This window comes from Scyliorhinus torazame, chromosome 6 (genome assembly GCF_047496885.1).
Source record: "Scyliorhinus torazame isolate Kashiwa2021f chromosome 6, sScyTor2.1, whole genome shotgun sequence".
NCBI classification, from domain to species: Eukaryota; Metazoa; Chordata; class Chondrichthyes; order Carcharhiniformes; family Scyliorhinidae; genus Scyliorhinus; species Scyliorhinus torazame.
The window spans coordinates 101725001-101752515 of record NC_092712.1 but is presented as its reverse complement, the minus strand read 5'-3'; the positions used below and the strand labels follow the sequence as shown (position 1 = coordinate 101752515).

Genomic DNA, 27515 nt, shown 5'->3' with positions numbered 1-27515 from the left:
GACTCCGATACTGCAGGAGAGCGGGGGGCAACTGCCTGGTCCAACTGCGCAGTCCGGAGGTTGCGCCAGAACACTTTCATGGACTATGGTGACTTTTTAATGTTCAGTAGCCATCTGCTCCTGTGATGGGAGCCGTACGGGTCGCTGGTTTTCCTTGGTTTCCTTTTGCATTGTGTTTGGTCTTTGTTTGTCAGTGGGGGAATTGTATAATGGATACCATGTAACTGCGGATGATCTGTTTGCCAGTTGCAGCCCCTCCTGCCTCTGTAGCCTGGGAGTCGCTAGAAGACGCTGCCAGTGATGGCGAGGGGCAGGTGGTTTTCGCTCTCTCTCCGTCCTCCGCTACGATCTAGCTCGGTGACATCTTCCGGTGGTTAGTTTACGAAGCGGCTTTCCATGATGTAGGTCCACTGTAGGGGCTGTGGATGAGGGGGAAGAGTCATTGTTGCACCATTGGCAGTGTATTGCTCTTTTGCTCGACGGCTGTATGCTTGTCTGCTATGACCCCTCTTGCTTCTACAGTACCGTGTGCTTGTTTTTTTTTGTGACAATTATGAACAGCTCACTTGAGACAGGTCATCTGGTGAAGGGGCAGTGAATGCTCACCTCTGCGGCGCAGGCTAACCTCACTGTCGGTGACCCCTCTAACCCCGTTCAACCCCGCGACCTCCAGGGCCTATTCCTCATCGGGGTTGAGAACTCTGATCTCTGGTACTCTGCTGCCCGTCTTGGCCCTTTGACACCTACTATGGGCCAACCTATCCTGTGGGGACAAAGAGAGGGCATTGTGAGCCGCATACTTGATGGGTGGGGATGTCTATGGCAGGTGGCATGTGTGGGCACCCCAACTGGACATGAAGGAGTTGTGCGGGTGGATGGCAGGGGATGCTCAGGAATGAGTACGAAGACCGGATGTAGGGAGGGTGTGAGGTGTCAGCCAGTGATCTTTGGTGGGTGGGTGGGGGTGGCGAATTTGAGGGGTGGCAGATGGGACTGATGCTGGGAGAGAGGTGGTAACTTACCCTTGCAGTTCGGTGGAGGTTGTTGGTCATCTTACGGCATTGTACGGCAGTCCTCCTGATCATGCTTCCTGAACTGACAGCCGCTGCCGTGCCTCCCAGGCGGCATTAGTGGCTCTGCTGTTGGCCCTCCGACACCCCTCGGGGGAACAGGATGTCCCGTCTAGTATCCACTGCATCCAGAAGCCTGGCCAGGTCGATATCGCTGAAGCAAGGAGCAGGAATGCGCACTGCCATGCGGTGTGTTGACTGGGAGAAAGTGTGAGGGAGCGCATAAAAGCAGCTTCTCTTGTTAGCGCTGAGGCATGAGCCCCATGAATCTGACGACAAGACAGCCAGTAATGGCAAGAAGCTTGGGGCTCATTTTCAGCACTAAGTTAAATACGGCCCTGATCTCGCTCATCATTAAACACTCCATCAATTGCACCCGATATGACACTCAGATCTTTTTTCATTAAATCGCGCCTATAATCTTTGGATAAATCTTATGTTTGTAAGTCGCCATTGCTGGAAAAGGAGATTCTGAAATAATACTGCTATGCTCATATGTTTTCTGATGTATTTTTGACCTATGTGAGTACTTTTTGTCAGGTTAAAATCTTTGTTTTTAATTCAACAGAGAAAGCAACCAGTGAGATGAACACCGCAGAGGACTGGGGCCTCATACTAGACATCTGTGACAAAGTGGGACAGTCTCGTACTGGGTGAGCAAATATTTTTTTTCTTAAATGCTGCTGCTGGATTATGTACAATTTGCATCTGCCCTGCAGAAAGTTAAATCAGAATTAGCTATGTAAGTAGAGCATTCATCAACCGTTCCCAAATTAAGCACTCTGTCAAAGCAGGAGTTTGTGTATAACTTGGGGATAACCAAATATAGTTTCGCAGTGCCGTTAAATTTGACATTTTTTAATGCAGTGATTTCTGATCTGCAATGCACTGCTTGAAAAGGGAGGAGGGGTGTGGAAAGATAAACAAATAGGAAAAAGAGATGAAAGGAAGTCTTGCAACCTGTTTTGCTACCCAGTATGCAGATTCCATTGCAACTTTCAGATGGGGATGGGATATATAGTTACAAATGAAAAGACTAGGGTGACACAGTGGTTAGCACTGTTGCCTCACAGCACCAGGGATCCAGGTTCAATTCTGACCTTGGGTCACTCTGTTTGAAGCTTGGGTACAGTGTGGGTTTCTTTCCACAGTCCAAAGATCTTTGATTAGGTGGATGGGACATGATAGATTGCCCCTTAGTGTCCAGGGATGTGCAGGTTAGGTTATGGGGTTACAGGAATAGGGCGGGGTGGACGGGGGGGTGCTTATTCGAAGGATCGGTGTAGACTCGATGGACTGAATGGCCTCCTTCTGCTGCTCTATAGGGATTCTATGCATGTAAAGAGCAGGGGAGTGGGACTAATTTTTCAAAGAGCTGACACTGGCATTATGAGCTAAATGCCTTTCTTTTCTACTGTGTTATTCTTGAATAAGGCAGCATTGTTAGAATTTGCATCTGTTTTACACTGTTTGCATTTTTCATTCTGAAACTGATCCTTTTTATCCGTTGCTAACTTTCTTTCACTTGCATTATTTTTAAATTATTATTATTTTCCCCCTTGTCCATTTCTATTCTGCTTGCTAACAGCAGTCAAATATGGGACCCCTGCCAGGGTTTCCTGAAGCCCAACTCCATTTACTTAGATAGAGGAGATGGTGGCAGAGTAATGTCGTTGGACGAATCAGAGACCCAGGCTAATGCTCTGGGGACATTAAAATCCCACATGGCAACTGGTGGAATTTAAATTCAGTTGATAAATCTAGAATTGAAAGCTAATCTCAGTAATTTAAAAAAAAATTTAAGAGTACCCAATTCATTTTTTCCAATTAAGGGGCAACTTAGCATGGCCAATCCACCTACCCTGCACATCTTAAGGTTGTGGGGGCGAAACCCACGCAAACACCGGGGAGAATGGTGCAAACTCCACACAGACAGTGACCCAGAGCCGGGATCGACCCTGGGACCTCAGCGCCGTGAAGCTGCAGGGCTTACCCACTACGCCATCGTGCTGCCCCGCTATTCTCAGTAATGGCAACCATGGAACTATCACGATTGTTGTGAAAACCCATTTGGTTCACTCATGTCCTTTAGGGAAGAAAACCTTCCATTTTCTCCTGGTCTGGCCTACATGTGTCTCCTGACCCACAGCAGTGTGGCTGACTGTTAACTGCCCTCTGAAAGTACCTCGCAAACCACTTGGTTCAAGGGCAATTGGGTATGGGTACCAAAATGTTAACCTTGCCAGCGATGCACCCGTCCCGTGAAAGGAAGAAGAAAAATAGGTTTGCAATATGCTTTGCATGTATGAAATGCAGCTCCTAACACCTCCCTGCGACTGACAGTTCTGCATTCCAGTTGCTTTAATTGCAATGCACACACAGCAGGTTGGATTACATTGTCTATTTTTATTTACTTGAGTGTACCTCCCTGGGCTAGACTGGCTGAGCCTGCACTTGCGGCTGGCAGGTATCCAAGTTGCAGCATTTCTGAGCAGAACAAGGTAACAAGGCTCTTATAATGCAGTTGCCCATCCCAGCAAGGACACGTGGTGTTGAAGCAGTCACTTTGCAGCTTGGCAGCTCCATGATGAGGGCATTTATCCTTTCTGCTTTCTTTGCTTTGTATTTTCTCCTTTCATTCTGCAAAAATTATATCTGGTCAAACATGCAGCTGTCACAAAAAATAGAGAGGGCACTAAGTAGGAATAAAATCACATGCAGGGGTGGAGTGTTATCTGAGGGGGCTCCGAGTGCTTTTGATAGCTCTGATGGACATTCACAATTGATAGCTGTTGTGTTAAACTGCCCAATCGCTGAATGCATGTGGTCCTTTGCTCACCAAAGTTTTTATGCTTTTGTTTGGTGATGTGCAGCACATGTATTGTTTTATCTTTGTTTGGACTTGTACCTGAGTTAACGTGAAAAGTTTCTAAATTTCATACATGACCAGTGCTGTTACCATTATCAAGTGTCCCTGTGGGCCAATCCATTCCTGATGTGTATATGCTGACAGTATAGGGACCTCCCCCACCCTTGGTAGTAAAACAGGCCTCAACTTAATTTCTGTCTTCCTTGCTCTTCTACTTTCCCACATTCCTCCTCTTGTTACCCTTCCCTTCGTTGAATTCCGCAAAAGACCATCGAGCCCAGTTCACTTCGCTTGGTAGTACAGAACTTGAGGATTGCGGGGGGGGGGGGGGGGGGGGGGGGGAATAGGCATGCTGTTGAAGTTTTTCATCCTGCCCTCATTAGGACAGATGCAAGAATGCCAAATTTCAAAGTCAGCAACGATTTATACTGCATGTGGAAAAGGTGCTGATTGGCTGCCAAGTTTTCTCTGATTGAAGGAGGCGTTGCCATGGAGAATGCACCAAGAAACTATTGGCACTTATGCTTTTATTTAATTCAAAAAGGCACAGTGGCTGTACATGTTCCTTTCACCTCAAGAGAAGAGGCCCCTGCTTTTGAGTATGTGTAGCTTCTTGAAAGTGCAAGTGAGCCACATTGCGAGCCCGACTGATAATCTTAAATTGGTTGTTAGTGTAATTCCTAACACACTCTGGATGTGTACAGATGTAGATTCAAATATAGCAAATGTGTCACTCGCATATCAGAAATATGCAAGGGGTTAGGGGTCTTTACGCCAATAACCAATTTAAGATTAATAATGTGGGCTCACAATGTGACTTATGATTGCTAGAAGCTACATATGTTCATATGCAGGGACCTGTCTTCATTTGCGTATCAGAAATATGCGAGGCGTTAGGGGTCATTAAGCCAATAACTAATTTAAGATTAATAATATGGGCTCGGACCTCCGGTGGCGGCAATAAGTGAGTGAGCCGCACATTCGGGGGCTCTCACTCCGGTGGGATTTGAGGACCTGGTTCCCCGGTTTTGCGGGACTGTGGAGCGCTGAAAGGACGGCTAAGGAGCGAGTAGAGCTGCATGGAACTGCGGGAGAGCAGAAAGCAGCGCAAATGGGAGAGGAAGGGATAAAGGCAAGGTGCAGGGGAAGCTGACCCGGGAGCAAAGATGGCGGACCTACGGACCTTGGACCCGGCAATCCAGCAGGCGCTGGAAAACATGCTGCAGGTGATAAAGAACAGTTTTGAGTCGTTGAAGCGGGATAACTTGGACCCACTTCAGAAGGCAGTGGATCAGCTGAACCAGAGACTGGATTCCCAGGACGAAAAAGTTAAGGCGCTGGGGGAAGCGGTGGAGGAGCAGGCAGACGCGCAGACGATTGCTGCGCTAGAAGTCGACGGGTTGAAGGAGAGAGAGAAGACTGCTGGACAGAGTAGAGGAGCTGGAAAATAGAGCCCGTAGACAAAATCTGAGGATCATTGATCTCCCGGTGGGGGCGGAGGGAGCTGATGCCACAGCGTTCGTGGCGGACCTGTTGATGCAGCTGATGAGGGCTGAAGCCTGTCCGCGACCGCCGGAGCTGGAGGGGGCACACAGAGTACAGGCGCGTCCGGGGGGGTCCCCCCTGCCCGATGATGATTAGGTTCCACAGGTTTGTGGAGAAGGAGCGGGTGCTGCAGTGGGCAAAGAGCGCTAAGAGCAGCACGTGGAATAACAGTGTCCTTCGCATTTACCAGGACCTAAGCCAGGAGCAGGCCAGGCGGTGAGCAGCCTTTAAACAAGTTAAGGAGGTGTTGTTCAAAAAGCACGTGAAGTTTGGTCTGCTCTTCCCGGCCCGTCTTTGGGTTACACATCAGGGCCAACACCACTACTGCTCCAAGACCGAAGAAGCGATGGACTTTGTGAGGGATCAGGGACTGGTCTCGAAAAAAGGACCCACGGACGCAAACTAGGGTCCGAGAATTGCTGTTTGAAGGGACGCCTACTCTGCCTGGACTGCTGGTCGACTGTTTACTGCTTTAAAGGTGCCTTGTGTATTTTTAGTGGGCAGTTTTTGCCTGTGGGGGATGTGGAGGGAGGGTATCCCCTCTTCCCCCTTCTCGTATGGTCTTTTCCCTTTTTTGTTTTTTTTCCCTCTTTTTTTTTGGTGTGGTGGGTACCTTTTGTTGGGCTCTCTGAGTGCGCAGGAGCCTGTATTGTAACAAAATGGTGGCCGGTCAGCAATGGGGATTAAAGATGTTGGTTGGGGGCTTTTGTTTCATTTATGTCTATGGTTTTTATGTTTGTTTCGGAAGGGGGATGTCCGGGTACTGGGTTATTGCGGTGTATACTTTTTTGATTTTTTTTTTTTGATGCTCAGAAAGGGACTTGGGTTAACACTTTTCTGTGTACACCGCTGGAACTGTATTGTACTTGGAGCAGCCTCGGTGCTGTTTGATGTTTACATCTTGTTTGATCTTTCCCATCTTAGTGAGACTGCTCCAGTGGGTCGGAGTAGGGGATGGTGTGCTGGGGAGTGGGGCGATGAGATCGGGGAAACAATAGAAGTGAGACAAGGGGGCGCCGGAGCGATGAGCCACCGGGCTAGCAGATTGGCTAGTCAAGGGAGTCAGGTGTGGGGGGTGGGGTGGGGGGGGGGGGGGGGGGGGGGGATACAACCAGTGGATGGCAGGGGCGCGGTTATCGGGGGATGTTGCTAGGGGGGAGGGAGGGGGTGGAGTTGTTTTGCTGACGTGGGGGGGATCTGAAGTAGATTAATGGAAAGGAGGTCGGGGGTGGAGGCGGCCAAGAGGCGAGCCAAGAATGGCGCTGCGCATGTGCCGGGGGCGGGCCCAAGGGGGGGGCTAAATGGGCCAGTTAAAAGGGCACATGTGTTCGCGCATTTGCGGGCTCTGAAGGCGGATGTAATTATGTTGCAGGAGACACATCTGAAAGTATCTGACCAGACTAGGCTAAGGAAGGGCTGGATCAGCCAGGTCTTCCACTCGGACTTGGATTCTAAGTCCAGGGGGGAGGCAATTATGATCAATAAGCGGGTTCAATTTGAGGCGGAGGGCGTAGTCGCAGATGGCGGGGGAAGATTCCTTATGGTACGGGGCAAGCTGGAGGGGAGGAGTGGTGCTGGTGAACATGTATGCGCCGAACTGGGACGACGTTGACTTTATCAAAAGAGTGCTGGGGAAGATCCCGGACCTAGACTCGCGTAAGTTGATAATGGGGGGGAACTTTAATACGGTCCTTGACCCGGGGCTGGACCGGTCATATCCCAGAATGGGTAGACTCCCAGCAATGGCACGAGAGCTGAAAGGGTTCATGGAGCAAATGGGGGCTGTGGACCCATGGAGAGCCGGACAGCCAACGGGAAGGGGATACTCGTTTTATTTCCATGTTCATAAAGTATATTCTAGGATCAATTTTTTTTATCTTGAGCAGGCACTGTGTAGGGGAGGTAAAGAATACAGAATATTCGGCAATTACTATCTCAAACCATGCCCCGCACTGGGTGGACCTGCAGGTTGGGGGGGCGAATTACCAACACCCACAATGGAGGTTAGACATAGGATTGCTATCGGAGGAGGGGATATGTGATAGACTTCGGAAGTGTATGCCAAATTACTTGCAGGTGAACGATACGGGGGAGGTTTCAGCAGCGACCCTATGGGAGGCGCTGAAGGCAGTAGTGAGGGGGGAGCTGATCTCAATTCGGGCTCAGTGTCAGGGCACACAGAGCAGAAATGGACAGATTGGTTTGGGAAATTCGGATAGACGAGCATGCGGGGTCCCCGGGGGAGGACCTACTCGGGGAGAGACGGAGATTGCAGGCGGAACTGGGGGTGCTATCCACGAGTAGGGCCGTGGAACAACTTAGGAAGGCGAGGGGAGTGGTGTATGAGCATGGGGAGAAGGCCAGCAGATCGCTAGCGTAGCAACTCGGGAAGAGGGAGGCGGCCAGGGAAATAGGTAGAGTGGTTGATAGGGAGGGGAGCAGAGTGGAGGACCCGGCAGGACTGAATAAGGTATTTCGGGACTTCTATAGTAAGCTGTACACTTCAGAACCCCCGGAAGTGCCGGAGGAGATGAAAAGGTTCCTGGATGGACTAACCTTCCCAAAAGTAGGCAGGGGACTAGTGGACGGGCTGGGGGCCCTGATTAGAACGGAGGAGGTATTGGGGGGCCTAAAGGCCATGCAGTCGGGGAAAGCCCTGGGGCCGGATGGATACGCAGTAGAGTTTTAAAGAAGTTCTCTGAGATAGTGGGACCGGTTCTGACAAGGGTTTTTAATGAGGCGAGGGACAGAGGGACCCTGCCGCCGCCGATGTCGCAAGCCACCATCTCGCTGATATTGAAGCGGGACAAGGACCCTGAATCCTGCGGGTCATACAGACCAATCTCCCTGATCAATGTGGATGCCAAGCTCCTGGCCAAGGTCCTGGCGATTAGAACTGAGGACTGCGTACCGGAGGTGAATGGGGACGATCAGGCAGGGTTTGTGAAAGGCAGGCAGCTGACAGCTAACTTGAGAAGATTGCTTAATGCGATCATGATGCCCTCGACGGGTAAGGAGGTGGAGGTAGTGGTGGCAATGGACGCTGTGAAGGCCTTCGAGACTTCTGGTTGCGGCTATGCGGAGCTAAGCTGCACGATTCGGCAGCTCCCGCTATCACGGACTTTCGGGCTCTTTAGAGGAGCCCCAACGGGGATTTTTCTGAAGACGATCCGTGGGGAAGGGAAGAGCAGAGGGGCGGCAATATTGGTGGGGAAGCGGGTGTCGTATGAGGCCAAGAATATCGTAGTGGACGACGGAGGGCGATATGTGATGGTGAGCGGTAAGTTGCAGGGGACGTGGGTGGTATTGGTAAATGTATATGCCCCGAACTGGGATGATGCCGGATTCATGAAGCGCATGTTGGGGCGCATTCCGGACCTGGAGGTAGGAGGCCTGATAATGGGTGGGGATTTTAATACGGTGTTGGACCCAGCACTGGATCGCTCCAGATCAAGGACTGGAAAGAGGCCGGCGGCGGCCAAGGTGCTTAGGGGGTTTATGGATCAGATGGGGGGAGTGGACCCGCGGAGGTTTGCCAGGCCGCAGGCCAGGGAATTTTATTTTTTCTCCCACGTGCACAAAGCCTACTCCCGGATAGATTTTTTTGTTCTGGGCAGGGCGCTGATCCCGAAAGTGGAGGGAACGGAGTATTCGGCCATAGCTGTTTCAGATCACGCCCCGCACTGGGTGGAACTGGAGTTGGGAGAGGAGAGGGACCAACGCCCGCTGTGGCGGTTGGATGTGGGACTGCTAGCAGATGAGGTGGTGTATGGGAGGGTGAGGGGGTGCATCGAAAGGTACTTGGAGGTCAACGACAACGGGGAGGTGCGGGTGGGGGTGGTATGGGAGGCGGTGATCAGGGGAGAGATAATCTCCATTAGGGCTCATAGGGAGAAGATAGAGGGCATGGAAAGGGAGAGGTTAGTGGGGGAGATTTTAAGAGTGGACAGGAGATACGCAGAGGCCCCTGAGGAGGGATTACTTGGGGAAAGGCGACGTCTCCAGACGGAGTTTGATCTGTTGACCACAGGGAAGGCAGAGGCACAGTGGAGGAAGGCGCAGGGGGTGACCTACGAGTATGGGGAGAAGGCGAGTCGGATGCTAGCACACCAGCTCCGTAAGAGGATGGCAGCGAGGGAAATAGGGGGAGTCAAGGATGGAAGGGGAGCCACAGTGCGGAGTGCGACAAAAATAAATGAGGCATTCAAGGCCCTTTATGAGGAGCTGTACAGATCCCAGCCCCCAGCAGGGGAAGAGGGGATGAGACGATTCCTAGACCAATTGAGATTCCCGAGGGTGGAGGAGCAAGAAGTGGCTGGTTTGGAGGCACCAATTGGGTTGGAGGAGCTGAGCAAGGGTTTGGGGAGTATGCAGGCAGGGAAGGCCCCGGGACCGGACGGGTTCCCGGTGGAGTTCTGCAGGAAGTACGTAGACCTGTTGGCCCCGCGACTAGTGAGGACCTTTAATGAGGCAAGGGAGGAAGGGACCCTTACCCCGACAATGTCGGACGATTTCTTTGATCCTAAAGCGGGACAAGGACCCACTGCAATGTGGATCGTACAGGCCGATCTCACTCCTCAACGTGGATGCTAAGTTGCTGGCAAAAGTGCTGGCTACGAGGATCGAGGACTGTGTCCCGGGGGTAATTCACGAGGACCAGGCGGGATTTGTAAAGGGCAGGCAACTAAACACCAATGTGCGGCGGCTCTTAAACGTGATGCCATCGGTGGAGGGAGAGGCGGAGATAGTGGCAGCTATGGATGCGGAGAAGGCCTTTGACCGAGTAGAGGGGGAGTACCTCTGGGAAGTGCTGCGTAGGTTTGGGTTCGGGGGAGGGTTTATTAGTTGGGTTAAGCTCCTTTACAGAGCCCCGGTAGCGAGTGTGGTGACGAATCGGCGGAGGTCGGAGTATTTTCGGCTGTACCGTGGGACGAGGCAGGGGTGCCCCCTGTTGTTTGCATTGGCGATCAAACCCTTGGCCATATCATTGAGGGAGTCTAGGAAATGGAGGGGGGTGGTCCGAGGGGGAGAAGAGCATCGAGTGTCGCTTTATGCGGATGACCTGTTGCAGTATGTGGCGGATCCAGTGGAGGGGATGGTGGAGGTCATGCAGACTCTAAGGGAGTTTGGGGATTTTTCGGGCTATAAACTCAATGTAGAGAAGAGTGAGCTTTTTGTAGTACAGGCAGGGGACCAAGAAAGGGGGATAGGCGATCTACCGCTGAGGAGGGCGGAGAGGAGCTTTCGGTACTTGGGGATCCAGATAGCCAGGAGTTGGGGGGCCCTACATAAACTGAATCTGACGAGGTTGGTGGAGCAGATGGAGGAGGACTTCAAAAGATGGAACATGTTACCGCTCTCGCTAGCGGGTAGAGTGCAGTCGGTCAAAATGGTGGTCCTTCCGAGGTTTATTTTTGTGTTTCAGTGCCTTCCCATCGTGATCACCAAGGCCTTTTTTAAGAGAGTAGGCAGGAGTATTATGGGGTATGTGTGGGCGAATAGGACCCCGAGGGTAAGGGGCGGGTTTCTGGAACGCAGTAGGGACCGAGGAGGGTTGGCGCTGCCGAACCTAGGGAGCTACTACTGGGCAGCAAATGTGGCGATGATCCGTAAGTGGGTGATGGAGGGAAAGGGGGCGGCACGGAAGAGGTTGGAGATGGTGTCCTGTAAAGGAACGAGCCTGGGGGCGCTGGTGTCCGGCACTGCTGCTGCTCTCGCCGTCAAAGTACACCACGAGACCGGTGGTGGCGGCAACACTAAAGATCTGGGGCCAGTGGAGACGGCACAGGGGTGCAATGGGAGCCTTGGTGTGGTCCCCGATCAGGGGTAACCAACGGTTTGTCCCGGGGAGGGTGGAGGGGCTTCAGAGCTGGCATCGGGCGGGGATTAGAAGAATGGGGGACCTGTTCATTGATGGTATGTTTGCGAGCCTTGGGGCACTAGAGGAGAAGTTTGAGATACCCCCGGGAAATGCTTTTAGATAGATGCAGGTGAGGGCGTTTGTGAGGCGGCAGGTGAGGGAATTCCCGTTGCTCCCGGCACAGGAAATTCAAGACAGGGTGATCTCGGGTGTATGGGTCGGGGAGGGCAAGGTGTCGGCAATATACCAGGAGATGAAAGAAGAGGGGGAAGCGTTGGTAGAGGAGCTTAAGGGTAAATGGGAGGAGCAGCTGGGGGAGGAGATTGAGGAGGGCTGATGCCCTAGGTAGGGTTAATTCCTCCTCCTCGTGTGCCAGGCTCGGCCTGATACAATTTAAGGTGGTTCACAGAGCGCACTTGACGGGGGCAGGTTGAGTAAGTTTTTTGGGGTAGAGGACAGATGTGGAAGGTGCTCAGGGAGTCCGGCGAACCATGCCCATATGTTTTGGTCATGCCCGGCACTGGAGGGGTTCTGGAGAGGAGTGGCGGGAACAGTATCTCAGGTGGTGAAAGTCCGGGTTAAGCCAAGCTGGGGGCTAGCAATATTTGGAGTAGTGGACGAGCCGGGAGTGCAGGAGGCGAAAGAGGCTGGCATTCTGGCCTTTGCGTCCCTCGTAGCCTGGCGAAGGATCTTGCTAATGTGGAAGGAGGCGAAGCCCCCCAGCGTGGAGGCCTGGACAAACGACATGGCTGGGTTCATTAAGCTGGAGAGGATAAAGTTTGCCTTGAGAGGGTCTGTGCAGGGGTTCTACAGGCGGTGGCAACCGTTCCTAGACTATCCCGCGGCGCATTAGAGGAAGGTCGGTCAGCAGCAGCAGCAACCCAGGGGAGGGGGGGAAGGGGGGTTTGCCTAGGGGGTGTTTGAGCAAGAGAACACATGAACGATTTGGGAAACTGGCATGTACGGGAGGGAGCCAGTGTACAAAGCTCTGTAACGTATCGATTTACCATGTATATATCTTGCTTTGTGCGTTTTCTTTCTATTTTGTTACGGCGGGGGGGGGGAGGGTTTATTGTTTGAAAGGGTGAAAAATTTTATTAAAAAACTTTAATAAATATATATTTTCTTAATAGAGAAGGCCTTCGACCGGATGGAGTGGTGCTATTTGTTGGAGGTGCTTGGACGGTTTGGGTTCGGGGATGGACTGGTTAATTGGGTCAGACTATTGTACCAGGCCCCAAAAGCTAGTGTTAGGACAACAGGATAATGTCAGATGATTTCAGACTACATCGCGGGACCAGACAGGGGTGCCCACTCTCCCCGTTGCTGTTCGCGCTGGCCATAAAGCCGTTGGCGATGACGTTGAGAGCTGCGAAGGGGTGGAAGGGAATGACTAGTGGGGGGGTGGAACATAGGGTCTCTCTCTATGCGGACGACCTGCTCCTGTACGTGTCGGACCCACTGGCTGGGATGGAAAATATACTGGAAACATTGAGGACGTTCGGCCGGTTTTCAGGGTACAAATTAAATATGGCCAAGAGTGAGATGTTTGTAGTGCAGGCAAGGGGCCAGGAGAATAGACTGACGGAGCTGCCATTTAGCTGGTGGAGGAACGTTTCCGGTACTTGGGGATACAGGTGGCACGAGACTGGGGCAGGTTGCATAAGTTAAATTTGACTAGCGTGGTGGAACAAATGAAGAGGGAGTTTCGGAGATGAGGTGCACTCCCGCTGTCACTGGCTAGGAGGATGCAGACTGTGAAGATGACAATCCTCCCTAGATTTCTGTTCATCTTCCAGTGCCTCCCGATCTTTATCCCACGGTCCTTCTTCAAAAGGATTGGCAAAATCATCATGAGCTTTGGCTGGGTGGGAAAATCCCCGCGGGTGATGAAGGCGATGCTTGAAAGGAGCCGCAGCGAGGGGGGACTGGCATTGCCAAGTCTGATCAACTACTACTGGGCGGCTAACATAGCCATGATAAGGAAGTGGATGGTGGGTACGGGGTCTCTCTGGGAGCGAGTGGAGGCGGCTTTGTGCAGGGAGCACCAGTTTGGCAGCCCTGGTCTCGGCTCCCCTACCACTGTCGCCGGCCAGGTACTCCACCAGCCCGGTAGTGGGGGTGGCCCTGCGGATATGGGGCCAGTGGAGGAGGCATGTAGGGGAGCTGGGTGCGTCTGTCTGGGCTCCAATATGTGATAACTATCGATTCGCCCCTGGGAACATGGATGGAGGGTTTCGAACATGGCGGCGGGTGGGGAGGGTGGGCGATATGTTCCTGGAGGGGAGCTTTGCGAGTTTGAGGGGCTTGGAGGAGAAATTTGGTCTGGTAAGGGGAAATGACTTTAGGTACTTACAGATGCGGGACTTTGTACGCAGACAGGTCCCATCCTTCCCATGTCTCCCGCCAATAGGGATCCAGGACAGAATAGTCTCTAGAGGAGGAGAGGGTAGAGTCTCAGATATCAACAAGGTGCTCATGAAGGAGGAAGAGTCCCAGACGGAGGAACTGAAACTCAAATGGGAGGAGGAGCTTGGCGGGGAGATGGAGGACGGGCTGTGGGCGGAAGCCCCGAGTAGGGTAAACTCAAACGCAACATGTGCCAGGCTCAGCCTGATTCAATTTAAGGTTGCTCACCAGGCCCACATGACGGTAGCTCGGATGAGCAAATTCTTTGGGGTAGAGGACAAGTGCGCTAGATGCGCGGGAGGACCAGCGAACCACGATCACATGTTTTGGGCATGTCCTAAGCTTAGGAGGTACTGGGAGGGATTTGCGGGGGTCATGTCCCGGGTGCTGAAAACAGGGTGGTGATGAGTCCAGGAGTGGCAATTTTCGGGGTTTCAGAAGACCTGGAGTCCAGGGGGAGAAAGGGGCAGATGTTCTGGCATTTGCTTCCTTGATAGCCCGGCGGCGAATACTGCTGGCATGGAGGGACTCAAGACCCCCAAAGACTGGACTATGGCTTTTGGACGTGTCAAGTTTTTGGCGTATGGAAAAAAAATTAAGTTCGCCTTGAGGGGATCTGTACTGGGGTTCGCCCGAAGGTGGCAACCATTCATCAACTTCTTCGTGGGAGGGTGAACGTCAGCAGGGGGGGTGCGGGGGAGGACGAGGGGGGAGGGGGGAGATTAGAGTAGGAGGGATAAATAAGCGGGTAGTGTCTAGGGGAGAGGAGCGGGCATGTGCAGAATGGTTTGATTGAAGTATTGGTTTTATATTGATGTTTGCACATTTCTGTTATCTGTAACTCTTTACAATGCCAAAAAATACCTCAATAAAATTGCTTGATTTGAAAAAAAAAAAATATGGGTTCACACTAAGGAAGGTGGCGGAATAGTGGTATTGTGACTAGACTAGTAATCCAGAGACCCAGGGCAGTGATATGGGGTCCTGGGTTTGAATCAAACCGTGACAGATGGTGAAATTTGAATTCAATAAGAATCTAGAATTAAAAGTCGAATGATAACCATGAAACCCATGCCAATTGTCGTAAAAACCCATCTGGTTCACTAATGTCCTTTTAAGGAAGGAAATCTGCCATACTTATCCGGTCTGTCCTACATGTGACTCCAGACCCACACAGCGATGCGGTTGACTCTCTACTGCCCCCCTCTGAAATGGCCCAACAAGAACTCCGTTCAAGGGCAATTAAGAATGGGCAACAAATGCTGGCCCAGCCAGTGACACTGGCATCCCCAGAATGAATAAAAAATATCAATGTGGCTCACTTATGCTTGCTGGGAGCTTCATACGTTCATATGCAGGGACCTGTCTTCTTGAATAGAATTCATCCCACAAGGTGAGAAAGACCGGAGTTTTGACGTTGTTTGAGTCCTTTGAATCTTGTGGCCCTTTTCTCAGCTGACTCCAGAGCTTGAATTGTGTCTTGGTGGCGAGAACTAGAATACAATATTCAAGACTATTCCAGTTTGACTAGAGCATTGTGCAGTTCAAGCTTCCTGTTCATTAGGTTAAGCATTCTGTGTTGTTTGCTGCTCTGCAGTGATTGGATACGTTAGGCACTGAGTCCACAAATACTTCTCAGTCACTTGTCATTCCACCCTCCATGTTGTTTATGGACTATGTATTATGCTCTTTTCTTACTGTGGCTAATACTTTACATCTGTCTCTATTAAATTTAACTATCACTATTGGCAAGCCAGTTTGAATTTGATTGGAGTTCGTTGTTGCTAAGTTAGAAACATTTGTATTGTTTTTCTTAAGTAACAAGAGTTGTAAGTAGTTTTTTTCATATCATTAGGCCGAAAGACTGCTTGAGATCTATTATGAAAAGAGTGAATCACAAGGATCCTCATGTTGCTATGCAGGCACTAACTGTAAGTAGTGTTTATCCCAAGTGATATGTTATTTGTAGTTTCCTGTATGACCGGTTTCTCTAGTGTGATGCAGTATTATCTGCATTTTGGGGGCCACTGTCCCTATTGTTTTTGGCATTCTATGCTGTAACGAGATACTACTGTTTATTCCCAAGGTAGTGCTGTAGCATATTTCATTGTTCATCTTTGTCAACACTATGGAATGTGTTCATGATTGACTTCTTTCTTTAAAGCTGCTAGGAGCATGTGTATCAAACTGTGGCAAAATCTTTCACCTTGAAGTTTGCTCAAGAGACTTTGCAAGTGAAGTAAGCAATGTCTTGAATAAGGTAAAAAGATTTGTACTTCTTGATGTAATTTTTTTTATTAACCACACTAAATGAATTTTGCTGTCGCCTATGACCAGTTATATTTCAATTATACCTGAGAAAAGTAAGGGATTATGGTGTGCCATCTCCAATAATTCGTTTTCAGTACACTTGGTTAAACTGCTCTTGCAATTGCTATGCATTTTATGATCTTTATTTGAATAGATTTAAAGATTGTTTTCTTGTAAGAACTTTGTTGTTCGTTTCTATTATGTTGCTGTCTTGGATTTGTTAAATTAAGAGTCCGGACTGAAAATTTGTGAGTAGTGAAGGGCTAATAAAGAACTTCTTGCTTGTATCATAATGTCTGTTACAAAGTTTGCACATTTCCTTGTTCTGATGTATTTTGAATCGAGGATGCACTTTATATACTGATGCAAATGGCTTCTGAATGTTAAGATTCATTTTATCTTGATTTGAAAGAAAGCTTTTGAGCAGAAGGAAGTTCCAGAAATAACCTACATCGTCAAGGAGATAGCATGAAGTAATTTATTTGAGCTCAATTGTAACGGTGCTAGTTATTAGGTTTAATATGGGTGACACGGTAGCACAGTGGTTAACACTGTTGCTTCACATCGCCAGGGGCCCGGGTTCAATTCCTGGTTTGGGTCACTGTCTGTGCGGAGTTTGCACGTTCTCCCCGTGTCTGCATAGATTTCCTCTGGTTTCCTCCCACAAGTCCCGAAGGACATGCTTATTAGATAATTTGGACATTCTGAATTCTCCCTCTGGAACAGAACGGGCATCGGAGTGTGGCGACTCGGGAATTTTCACAGTAACTTCACTACAGTGTTAATGTAAGCCTACTTGTGACACTAATAAAAGATTACTACTTGAGATTTGACCTAGAATCATAGCATTTACAGTGCAGAAGGAGACCATTCGGCCCATCGAGTCTGCACCGGCCCTTAGATAAAGCACTCTACTTAAGCCCATGCCTCCACCTTCTCCCAGTAACCCACTAAGGGGTAATTTAGCATTGCCCACTAAGGTGCAATTGATCATGGCCAATTCGCCTAACCTACACATTTTTGGGACTGTGGGAGGAAACCGGAACACCCGGAGGAATGCCACGCAGACACGGGGAGAACGTGCAGACTCCATGCAGACAAGTCACCCAAGGCTGGAATTGAACCGGGACCCTGGTGCTGTGATGCAGCAGTGCTAACTACTGTGCCTTCATGCCGCCCACCTAATTATGAAAATGTTCCCAAGAGTTTATTTTTAAGGTTTGAGGTCGTTAGAATTTCTTAAATATTCATTTTTTTTTCTCCCTCACCACTCCTTGCCCCCACTTTGCCCTTTCCATCATACGTGCCCATTGATCAGATTAGAGAGGAATGCAGCCCATTTCCAGGCAGCAAGGAGTCCTGCTCTGAGCTAGCTACTCTAGGCTTAGCAATGGTATATGACTCCACTTGATAACTTTTCAGACTTTTGGGTAGGGGAGAAGTAAAAATATGAGATAAAGCCTTGCTTCTTGTCATTGGAAATGTTCAGGAAATGAAAATAATGCTTTCTGAAAAGTATTTTTCCTATGTTTGATCCTAACAGCAGGTTAGGATTGTGTGAACCCAACATTGGGTTCGGAGTGATTGGCCCATCTGCTTTCTTGGAATTTATTATCTGTTGAGGCCATAGGTTTTCAAGCTGGGGGCCTGGCCCACAAATAAATTCCAGGCGGTTTGTGAAATCATCTGACTAATGTTATTTGGAGCTTAGCATGCTGTGTGTGAACAATGTGATCTTCTATGAACTTTTCAGTGTTTATGGAATTACAGAGGAGAAGCAATCACATTCATATTGCAGTCCACTGCTTTTTACTTGCCTTAGTTGAGAGCTGCACATTTCTCAACCAACTTTCTGACTCAGGCCGGGTGAAAATATGCAGTGCATTGAGTTCCTCAGGCTTCCTGTAGAGGGTAGCAGAGTCTGAGGGAAGCACTAGCTGCTGTAAAGCAGGTCAAGTCCCAGCCACTTTGAGAAGCCAGGCAGTTGGTAAGTGGGTACAATGAGCCTGGGGTGAGGGATTGGGAAGATCGTTGAGGGGGGGTGGGGGAGAAATCAGGTGGTCAAGACAGAAGTTGCGTAGTGTTGGTTCGTTAGTCTGGGGTGAGGAGATAGTCTGGAGCGTAGTGAACATTTGCTGGGGGATTACGGAGGGAGTAGTTGGGAGGTCAGGAGGGTAGTTTGTGGGGTCGGGAGAGATGTCATGAGTAGGTGATAGTAGGGAGGATCGTTGGAGGTGGGGAGTAGTGGGCGGGTTAAGCGGCTACTCCGGCAGGGTGCGGAGGTAGTCGGGAGGGGGAGGGGGCTAAGTCTAGTAGTGTGCAGGATCTCTTATTCGCCAATAAGAGTTGGGGTTCGGTGGGAGGTTGAGATTGAGTTTATTGCAAAACTTAGTACAGATTCAAATATAAAAAAGAGAAGCAAAAGCCCAGAGGGGCAAAAGAAAGGGAACAAAGAAAAGAAAGCAAAGAAGAGAGCCATGCGCACAAAGGGTCAAGCTTTATACATGCACGTTTTTGGTCACACCCCTTCTTTGTCCCCCATTGGCTTAGCAATCCTGAATTGTGACTCCTGATTGGTGCTCCATCTCAACATTTTATACCAGCATCTGCACTTGTATCTATTTTGCTGGCTGTGCTTACATTGTATTTAAGCCTACTTTTGACAATAATAACGTTTATTATTATTATCATTGTCACATTTGTGGTTTGGATTCAGAAAAGCTGATGTGTTCCCAAAGTATATTTTCCCAAAGTCTCACTAGTTTAAATTGAGTTTCAAAATTTCCCCACATGGGGGTTTGGTGGCTATAGTTACCCTGGAGTTAGAAGTGGTTTTAATTCTTCTAACTTTTCCCAGGTTACTATTCTGCTAAGCCAGTCAGAACTATCCAAAGTAACCAATTTAAATTGGAACATCAAATGGTTCCCAGTGCAGGGTAATCGCTAAATAGAAGTTTGAATTTCCCGGGGAACTCCCATGTATTCCTTGCATGGGGACTTCCAGGGTTGGGGTGGGGGTGGGGTGACCCACAGGACATGTCCCGGATGCGATTTCCAATTGGAAGTTCTGGGCCATTAATTTCACTTGCTCTTTGATTAAGGCAATATCTGGTCTACTGACATTGTCACTTGATTTGTATTAATATTTGCAAGATGAGGGTGTCTTCCCCTCACAGAAGCTGAAAGCACTGAGTTAGTCCATAACGCTGTGTAAATGTCCGTTACTGGGAGAACCCTAGTAGTTCAGAAAATACAAATTCCTGCATGGTGGAACAGTGGTAAAATTTATATTAGAAATACAATAAATCCCTGTGCCTTCAACTATATGGTCTAGATTTCCCTTACTATTATTTACAGTTTTTAGTGATAATAATGATTATTTCCAGTGTCACAACCATGCTTCCTCAAATTGGCCTGTGAGCTAAGAATTTGTGTGCGCAAAGATAAAGTTACTTGGGCAAATATGATAAATTGTTAACTAAAATACCCATACAAAGATTTAAAAGCTGCCAAAAATATTCAAATAAATCTGAGAGATACTGCTGCACGCTTGAGTTTCTCATCTCTGCAGTGACGGCATTGAAACCTGACTTTCAGCTTAGCAGCTGCAATAGCTTCTGTAGTCGACCAATAGTGTTTTCCTTTTTCAAGGGGACTCCGCAGGTAAAGCAAGTTTTGGGAAAGGGAAGGTTTTTTGTTCATCGTTAGTTCTGTGGTTACCGCACATAAAGATTGCCTGCACTCTTGATAGAACAGCAGTTGGTTTCTTAACACCTTCCTCTTTGATTCCTGTGGCAGAGAAAAAACTCTCTTATGTCTCTCAAAGTTCTTCTGAGGGGTTCCTGGCTATTTCAGCTGAGAGCTATGTGCTGCTGATGTTTCTCACACTGTTGCATGCTTCTTACAAACCTCCTTTATACAATTCAAAAAACATAAAAGTTAGCAGCTCAGTTAATAACTGTTTCGCCAGGAGTTAATTAGGGGCTGGTTTAGCACAGTGGGCTAAACAGCTGGCTTGTAATGCAGAACAATGCCAGCAGCACGGGTTCAATTGCCGTACTGGCCTCCCCGAACAGGCGCCGGAATGTGGCAACCAGGGGCTTTTCACAGTAACTTCATTGAAGCCTACTTGTGACAATAAGCGATTATTATATTATTATGTCGAGGTCCTTTCAAGTCCCTTCCTGCTTCCTATTCCCACAGAACTATAAGTGTTTTCACATATTTTAGAATTTAATGGGCATCTCTGCATTTTTAATGACTCTTAATAACCAGCTCTAGAGAGTCTGACAAGATTTGTCACCTTCTCTGTCCAAACTATTGTTTGAAAAAAGACTTTTTAAACTCAATGTAAAGGTTTGAAAACAGAAATGTGGCTTTAAAACCCAGTTGTCCTTAAAATCTGTAATATCATAATTACATGTTCCCGTGATAACAGTAAGACACGATAATGACTGGGGCAACCTTAATGTGTAATTTTAAAAATATTTGCAGAGCTGCTTAATGCAAGCAGGGCTTTTTTGTGTCAGTGAAAATAGTATGCATTAGCAGTGAGTATTTTTGCAAAGATTGCAAAGTAGTTTAAAGCTAAAATTATTTTAATTTCAAATGAACCTTTATCTTTCCCTATTCCCAAAGTCCTAATGCCCTGTACTTATTTTTGTCCACATTCTTCATTTTTAAAACTATGGTTACATAGTGGACAAGTGATTTTGCTATTATTATTAATTTATGATGTAAATGGACTGAAGAATTGCATTATTCATTCTACTAAAGTAAATGAAACAGCAAGTTACACAATGGGATCTGTTCAGTCACTGCACTTGATATGAGAGTGCCAATCTGCTTGCTGTAACCAGGCTAAATTTTCTGCTTTTCTCTGTTAGCTAGTTCTTGAACATAAGTCAAGATTGAAGGAATATTGAAACACAAAAGTATCGTACAAACACTGCTTTAATGGTATCATATATCATATAAGAAGGTTAAAGTTCACTGGAATTAATTATATATTTCCTGCACTCAACATCCTCAAATGTTATACTAAAGGTATAAAAGGTAAAAGTAAGAACCATCACCACCATGACCGTGGCAAAAATAATGTGCTTGAAAATACAAAGAAAACTAACACAGAATTTCAGTACATGTTATTTGTAATTTTTAATGTGTTTTTTGAATGTTTAAGTGGAAGTTTATGACAATATTGCATTTTTTAAAAAAAAATTGAAAATAGTCATGAACATTAAGGAAGAATTATTATTGATACTCCCCTTTTAAATTTCAATTTGCAAATGTTCTTTCCTTGTTCATGTCAAAGTTATGGCTGCTTGGAAGGATAACTGACCTTGTTGATTGGATTAATTAATATACAGCGCAAGTCTCTTTTATAGCGAACTGGTTTTTATTTAGATCATTTTTCCATTTTGAGCTGCTGTCTGCTATATTCCTTGGAGATTAATGAGTTAGAAAACAGGAAGCTGAATTTGAATTCTGTTACAACACCCTGGGCAGTTTGCAGTCAATTCCAGCTCCACTTGACCCGGGGTTGCAGCACAGTTGGAATTAACTTTCATTTGAAAATACCCAAAGTCTTCGGCTGCCCGACAACTACATTCACCAGGTTTATAAATTTAAACACAATTAACTTTATATTATTAACGGTAATTATAATTAAATAGGCAACGAATACAACTGGTTAACTGCTATCTAATCTCTAACCACCTCCCCCCCCGCCCCTTTTAACTCTCAGCTTGTAATGGCTTTCACTGTAGACTCTCAGAAATAGCAAGCAGCCAGCATTTGAAAAAGAGAGAGACAGCTTCTTTCAGGGTCTAGAAGTTTCTTCCTGTCAGACAGTAGGCAGCAGAGCAGAGAGAGAGAGCTGCTTCCAACTTGTGGGTCCAGTGGCTGATCTTGGGTTCTCTCCGAAAAACCCCACCTGGCAGGAACCAATCTCGGTTGGTTGCCGGGCAGAATACTGTCCCTGGCTAATCCATTGTCCAGCAGCCAACCAGTCGAAACAAATCCCTCCAATCTCTTCGGTGCCATAACGTCTGGGTTCTTCTGCCAAAAATACAAAACTTAATAACACAATATACTATACTTTGAATTTCTTACCTTGCTCGACTTAAAGGTATGTCTCCATTAACGATCCAAGGACCAAAAATAATAAAGGCAAAATGAAAGAAATGGGAACTAAGGGAGTCAAAAGGAAGGGCAATCTACAAGAACAATGAGAGAAGCGAATTACAGCAGTTAAAGTGCTTCCGCGCATTGTGCTGTATTTTAAAATCATTATCGAGCTTCTCAATTTAACCCGAATGTGCCTGTTTAAACACACTGCTGTGCCAATGAGTGGTGTACGTGTTGAAGATGAGTATTTTTGCTAAGGTTCATAATGATCTGGATTGTGCTCATCAACTCAGTGAGCAGGCAACAGCAAGGATTGCATTCGACAGCTGTTGTGCTTGGAGGCGCAGGAGTGATTTATAAAGGCAAATTCTGGATCCATTGGAAATCTTAAATTGAAATATTATTTTGATTTATAGAAGGATTTTGCCCATCAAGGCTGGATTGGATCTTTACTCAGAAACTAATCTCACTATCCAACTCTAAATAAATTTTACTTTTCTGTTATTTCGTGGGATGTGGGAATCGCTGGCGACACCAGCATTTGTTGCCCAACCCAGATTGCCCTTAGGAAAGTGGTGATGAGCCACCTACACGTGGTGTAGGTGTGCTCACAGTGCTATTGGGAAGGGAGTTCCAGAGTTCGATCCAGCAACAGTGAAGTAATAAGGGTATAGCTCTAAGTTGGGGGAGTGTAGGTGTGCTCACAGTGCTATTGGGAAGGGAGTTCCAGAGTTCGATCCAGCAACAGTGAAGTAATAAGGGTATAGCTCTAAGTTGGGGGAGTGTGCCTCTTAGAGGGGAACCTGCAGTTGGTATTCCCATGTGCCTGCTGTCCTTGCCCTTCTGGGTGGCAGAGGTTGCAGGTTTGAAAGGTGCCGTTGGTGAGACTTGGTGAGTTGACGTAGTGGATCTTGTATGTAATACACACTACTGCCACTGTGTATCAGAGGGAGCGATGAAAGATAAAAAATTTGTGGGCTGAATTTTGCAGCTCCCCCGCCAGTTGGATCTTCCGGTCCTGCCAGTGGGGGCTCCCCATGATGGGTTTCCTGGCGGCATGGACAGTAAACAAATGCAAAGAGGCGTTGACATTGATGTGACTGGAAGATCCCACTGCTGGCCAATGGCAAGCCGCCTCCGCCACTTGTAGAGGGCTAAAACCTTGCCCTATGCCATTGAGATTCCCTGAGGCATTTAGATTATTCTTGGGGTTTTTTGAGGAAATAATCCTTTATCTTATCTTTAGGACTCTGCAGACCAGATCAGAGGATTTGCAGGCTTCCTGGGATAGACTTTTACTTCCGATTTCCTTGAGCACTCTTTTTATTGAGAAACCCAACTGATGCAATGGCAACTAGTAGGCACCAGAATGGCCTTTGATGTCTAAAGCTGGGCTATAGACACAAGTTTACTAACATTCCCAAGAATCTAGGAAATCATGTTGGGACATAAGGGAGCACTTTTTTCCTTTTCATGATACTTCGGAAATTATGCAAAGAGAACATTCTACCCTATACTCTTTGATTTTAACTGTGGTGTACAAAATCCTTTGTGTCTCTGCTCTTTTTGATCTCGCCACTGCAATGAACTTGTGCTGGTTGAGTATCTCTTGGGTATTCCCTGTTTTATTTTCTTAGTACATTGCTTGTTGCTAAAGTTGTGATTCAGAGCAAAATTTTATGTGCAATTGAGTGGACAGGAACATCTGATTTATAATGCCTGAGAAAACATCTTCAGGTGATGTAAGGTCTCTCTTACCCTCCCCTTTCTTGGAAGATAACTAGCTATTCTTCCTTTTTGGAAGCTGAGTTACATTGAGAGACAACTGGTGGATACTCTGGGTGACTATGGGCATGATCGAAAGGGCTGCTGCACCTGAAAAGCAGCTCACCGCAGCACAGCATGGCTGATAGGAGCTAGGAGATCCTGCTCTTGGGATCTACCCGGCTTGCAACGCCTCGCGAGATCTAACATGAGGGCGGGATCACTTTTAGGAAAATCTGCATATTACAATGAGACAGCTAGTTTCACTTTAATATGCAGTTTCCTGAGATACCCGAGGTGTTGCGTCTATCCCCTCCGTCTGGGAGACCGTTCAGTGCAGGTCTCCACAAACCGGGACCAGACAGAATGGCACTCATCGGGGTCTCTCATGGGATTGCTGGCCCCCAGGTGCATGGCCTTTGGGCAGGGTGGTACCCTGGCATTGCTGATGCCACCCTGGCAGTTTCACCCGGGTGCCAGCCTGGCATCGCCAAGGTGCCCAGGTGGCCCTGCTGGTTGGCACTGCCCAGGTGGCAAGCTGGCATTTCTTTTGCATTCGGAGGCGTTCGGGCCAGGGTTAACCTGCATGGGTGTTTGGGGGGGGGGGGGGGGGGGTAAGATCCTTCCATAGTTCTTTGGGGCTTGGGGGAGTGGGGGGGTGGGGGGGAGTCACGTTTGGAGCTCTCGAGTGGTGTCTTGATCTTCCACTACACAAGAGTTCTGGCGACCGGAGCTCCTCAGTGCAGAAAATGCGGCTGTGTCCGGCCTTGGACACGCTGAGGCCCCAACGAACCAGAGTGCCGTTTAGTAGCGTTGTATTTCTTGGCACTGCGAGCGACGGGAAACATGTGGCTAATGCAACTCGCTGTGGAACTTTGTTCCTATTTAGTTAAATCACACTTGATATCTGCCCACCGGAGGTCAATTGCACCATTTTACGATCCAGCTGGGAAGCAATTCTGTATCACTTGCCATGCAAATTTACCAGCTGTCTTGCCCTTCCCCCCCCCCCACTACCGGATCCTTGGAATAGGGAGACCCTCCCCCAAGGGACCTCAAACCAATGAGTAAGTGCACTGAAGTGTGGGATTGGAATGAATTTCCTACTTTTGTGATAAATTGGCCTACCGCGAGGTCCACAATTGCAGGCTCACGAATGCTGAGAGCATCTGTGATCCACACCAAAATGGATTAGTAAGACACATTTGCATTTATTTACATACTCCCGCTGGCATGCGGACGTAAACCTCTTCCGGCGCCAGCGGGGAACCAGAGCATTGTGTTCGGATTAGCCCGCCAACTCCCCGTGCCGATCACTCTTTTGTGATTCTGGACCACATCGTGGACCCTGATACCAGCATCGGCTGACGGAGAATCTACCCCCATATCTGTTGATGTTTGTTGGCAACCTGAATTATGTGAGGTAACCATTTCTGGTGACAGAATAAATGAGGTAATGTTAACTCAATTTCATTAATAGCAATTTAATATGGCTTCTTAGCTGTTCTCTCATCTTGATTTTTATTTCAGGGTCACCCAAAGGTCTGTGAAAAACTCAAAGCCCTCATGGTAGAATGGGCAGAGGAATTTAAGAATGACCCTCAACTTAGTCTAATATCTGCTATGATAAAAAACCTGAAGGAACAAGGAGTTACGTTCCCTGCTGCAGGTTCTCAGGTAGGTTTTTTTGACAATTGTATGAATTGCCTACTGTGCAGTTCAAACTCACTCCTCGTAAGTCATTGGTCTGAAACTTATGAAGATACAAATTTGAGCCCTTGGTTTAAATTAACTGTTTATTACCGGTGCTGTTTATTTCTAACTATGTTGTTGAAATAGGCTGCTGAACAGGCGAAGGCAAGCCCTGCTTTGGTGGCGAAGGACCCAAATGTAACAGCAATTAAAAAGGAAGAGGAGGACTTGGCAAAAGGTGAGCTTATTCTATATCCATATGCTGTATCAACCTAGATCCAAATGTAACAATGGGAAGCATTTTTAAAAACATGCAGTTTGAGGTACATTGGTAGGTTAGAAATTGACAACATGGTATACATCGAAGTACCCCAAAATGCCTCATAGGAAATTATTTAAGTAGGGCGAAAAACATTGATTTTGAGGATGCTTTTGAAATGGGGAAGATAAAGCAACTGGAGGAGAATATAAAGAACACCCCAACCTGTAAAGAGATGATGGCTGAGGTTTATGCTGTAAATGCTGGAGGGAGGGAGGGTAGATGCATATGCGTTTGAATTGGAGTATCAGAGGGTGCAACTGGGAAGGAGGGCGGAGGAATTTAGAAGTATGGCCACGGAATAATTTATCAACAGCACTTTGAAGTCAAAATGCTGAAGGTGAAGAAGGGTATCCGAGAAGTCAACTCTGATGGTGGGTGAGGGTTTAATATGCAAAAAAATGGTGTTGACAGAGTTATGAGGAGCATAGCAATTGTGAAGTGAGCAAAGGCCAAATTCTTTTCACCTTGTAGTTTGCCATATAACATTCTGGTAGTTGCACAATACAAACAATGTGGAGTTGTTAATGAGTCATGGCATTCCATCTCTATCATAGGCATAGGAGACCCAGAACTGAAAATGTATCCATGGAAAGTTCTGGGATCCATACAAATCTGTATATATCGTGATTTCCACAATCCTGGGACACATAAAACACTTTACCAACAATGAAATACTTGTGAAGTGTAGTCATTGTTGTGAATGTAAGGAACACAGTAGCCTATTGAGACACCGCAAGCTCTCACAACAGCAATGTGATAATGATAAAGTGCATTGTTTTAGTGATAAGTAAAGGATCATGATATCAGGGACAGCTCTCTTTTTCTTCAAAATAGTGCCATGGGATCTTTAATGTCCACTTAAGGGGAAAAGATGGAGATTAACATCTCAACCAGAACAAAGTGTTGTGCTGACAGTACAACACTCCCATCAGTGCCGCATTGGAGTGTCAGGCTAGTTATGTTTTTGTGCTCAAGTCGCTGAAGTGGGCTTGAACCCACAACCTTCTGACTCAGGCAAGTATGCTACCGACAGAGCCATAGTTGACACTGCTCCAATACATAGTCCAAAGTTACCTATTCCTCCCAAGCACACTACACTTAGCATATGTCATATCATAAATTACTTGTACATTGTGTAGCAAATGTTATTTTCCCCCAAAAAATCAATCTAATCTTGTTACATCATTTCATGAATGAGCAGGCTTCATGGATTTATCTCTTCCTCACTGAAATAATCCCTTGACAGATTTTATATTGTTCTTTCATGGGATATGATCATTGCTGACAAGGCAAGCATTTTTTGTCCATCCCTAATTACCCTGAGAAGGTGGTGGTGGGTTGTGATCTTGAACCAATGCAGTCCATTTGGCGTACTTACACCCACAGCACTGTAGGGAAGGGGGTTCCAGTTTTTTTTTTCCACCCAGTGACAGCGAAAGAAATTCAATACAGTTCCAAGTTGGAGAAATGTGGGTTAATTAGGAAGAGCCAGCATGCAGTTCTTAAGGGAAACCATGTTTGATGAACTGACTGGAGTTTTTTGAA

General features: G+C 47.5%; 1 protein-coding gene across 6 annotated transcripts in view; it reads left to right on the top strand.

Annotated features, from left to right (window-relative positions):
- The window catches only part of stam (signal transducing adaptor molecule (SH3 domain and ITAM motif) 1), a 156579-nt gene that overhangs the window by 90694 nt on the left and 38370 nt on the right, over positions 1–27515 (top strand). For 5 of the 6 annotated variants that reach the window (XM_072508582.1, XM_072508581.1, XM_072508577.1 and 2 more), the window contains 5 exons: positions 1639–1723; positions 15609–15684; positions 15918–16013; positions 25487–25633; positions 25796–25886. In XM_072508582.1, coding sequence (XP_072364683.1) covers positions 1656–1723; positions 15609–15684; positions 15918–16013; positions 25487–25633; positions 25796–25886 — 478 coding nt within the window. In that variant the 5' untranslated portion in view covers positions 1639–1655. The remainder of the gene's footprint in view (positions 1–1638; positions 1724–15608; positions 15685–15917; positions 16014–25486; positions 25634–25795; positions 25887–27515) is intronic. The other variant, XM_072508580.1, reaches the window with a different exon arrangement.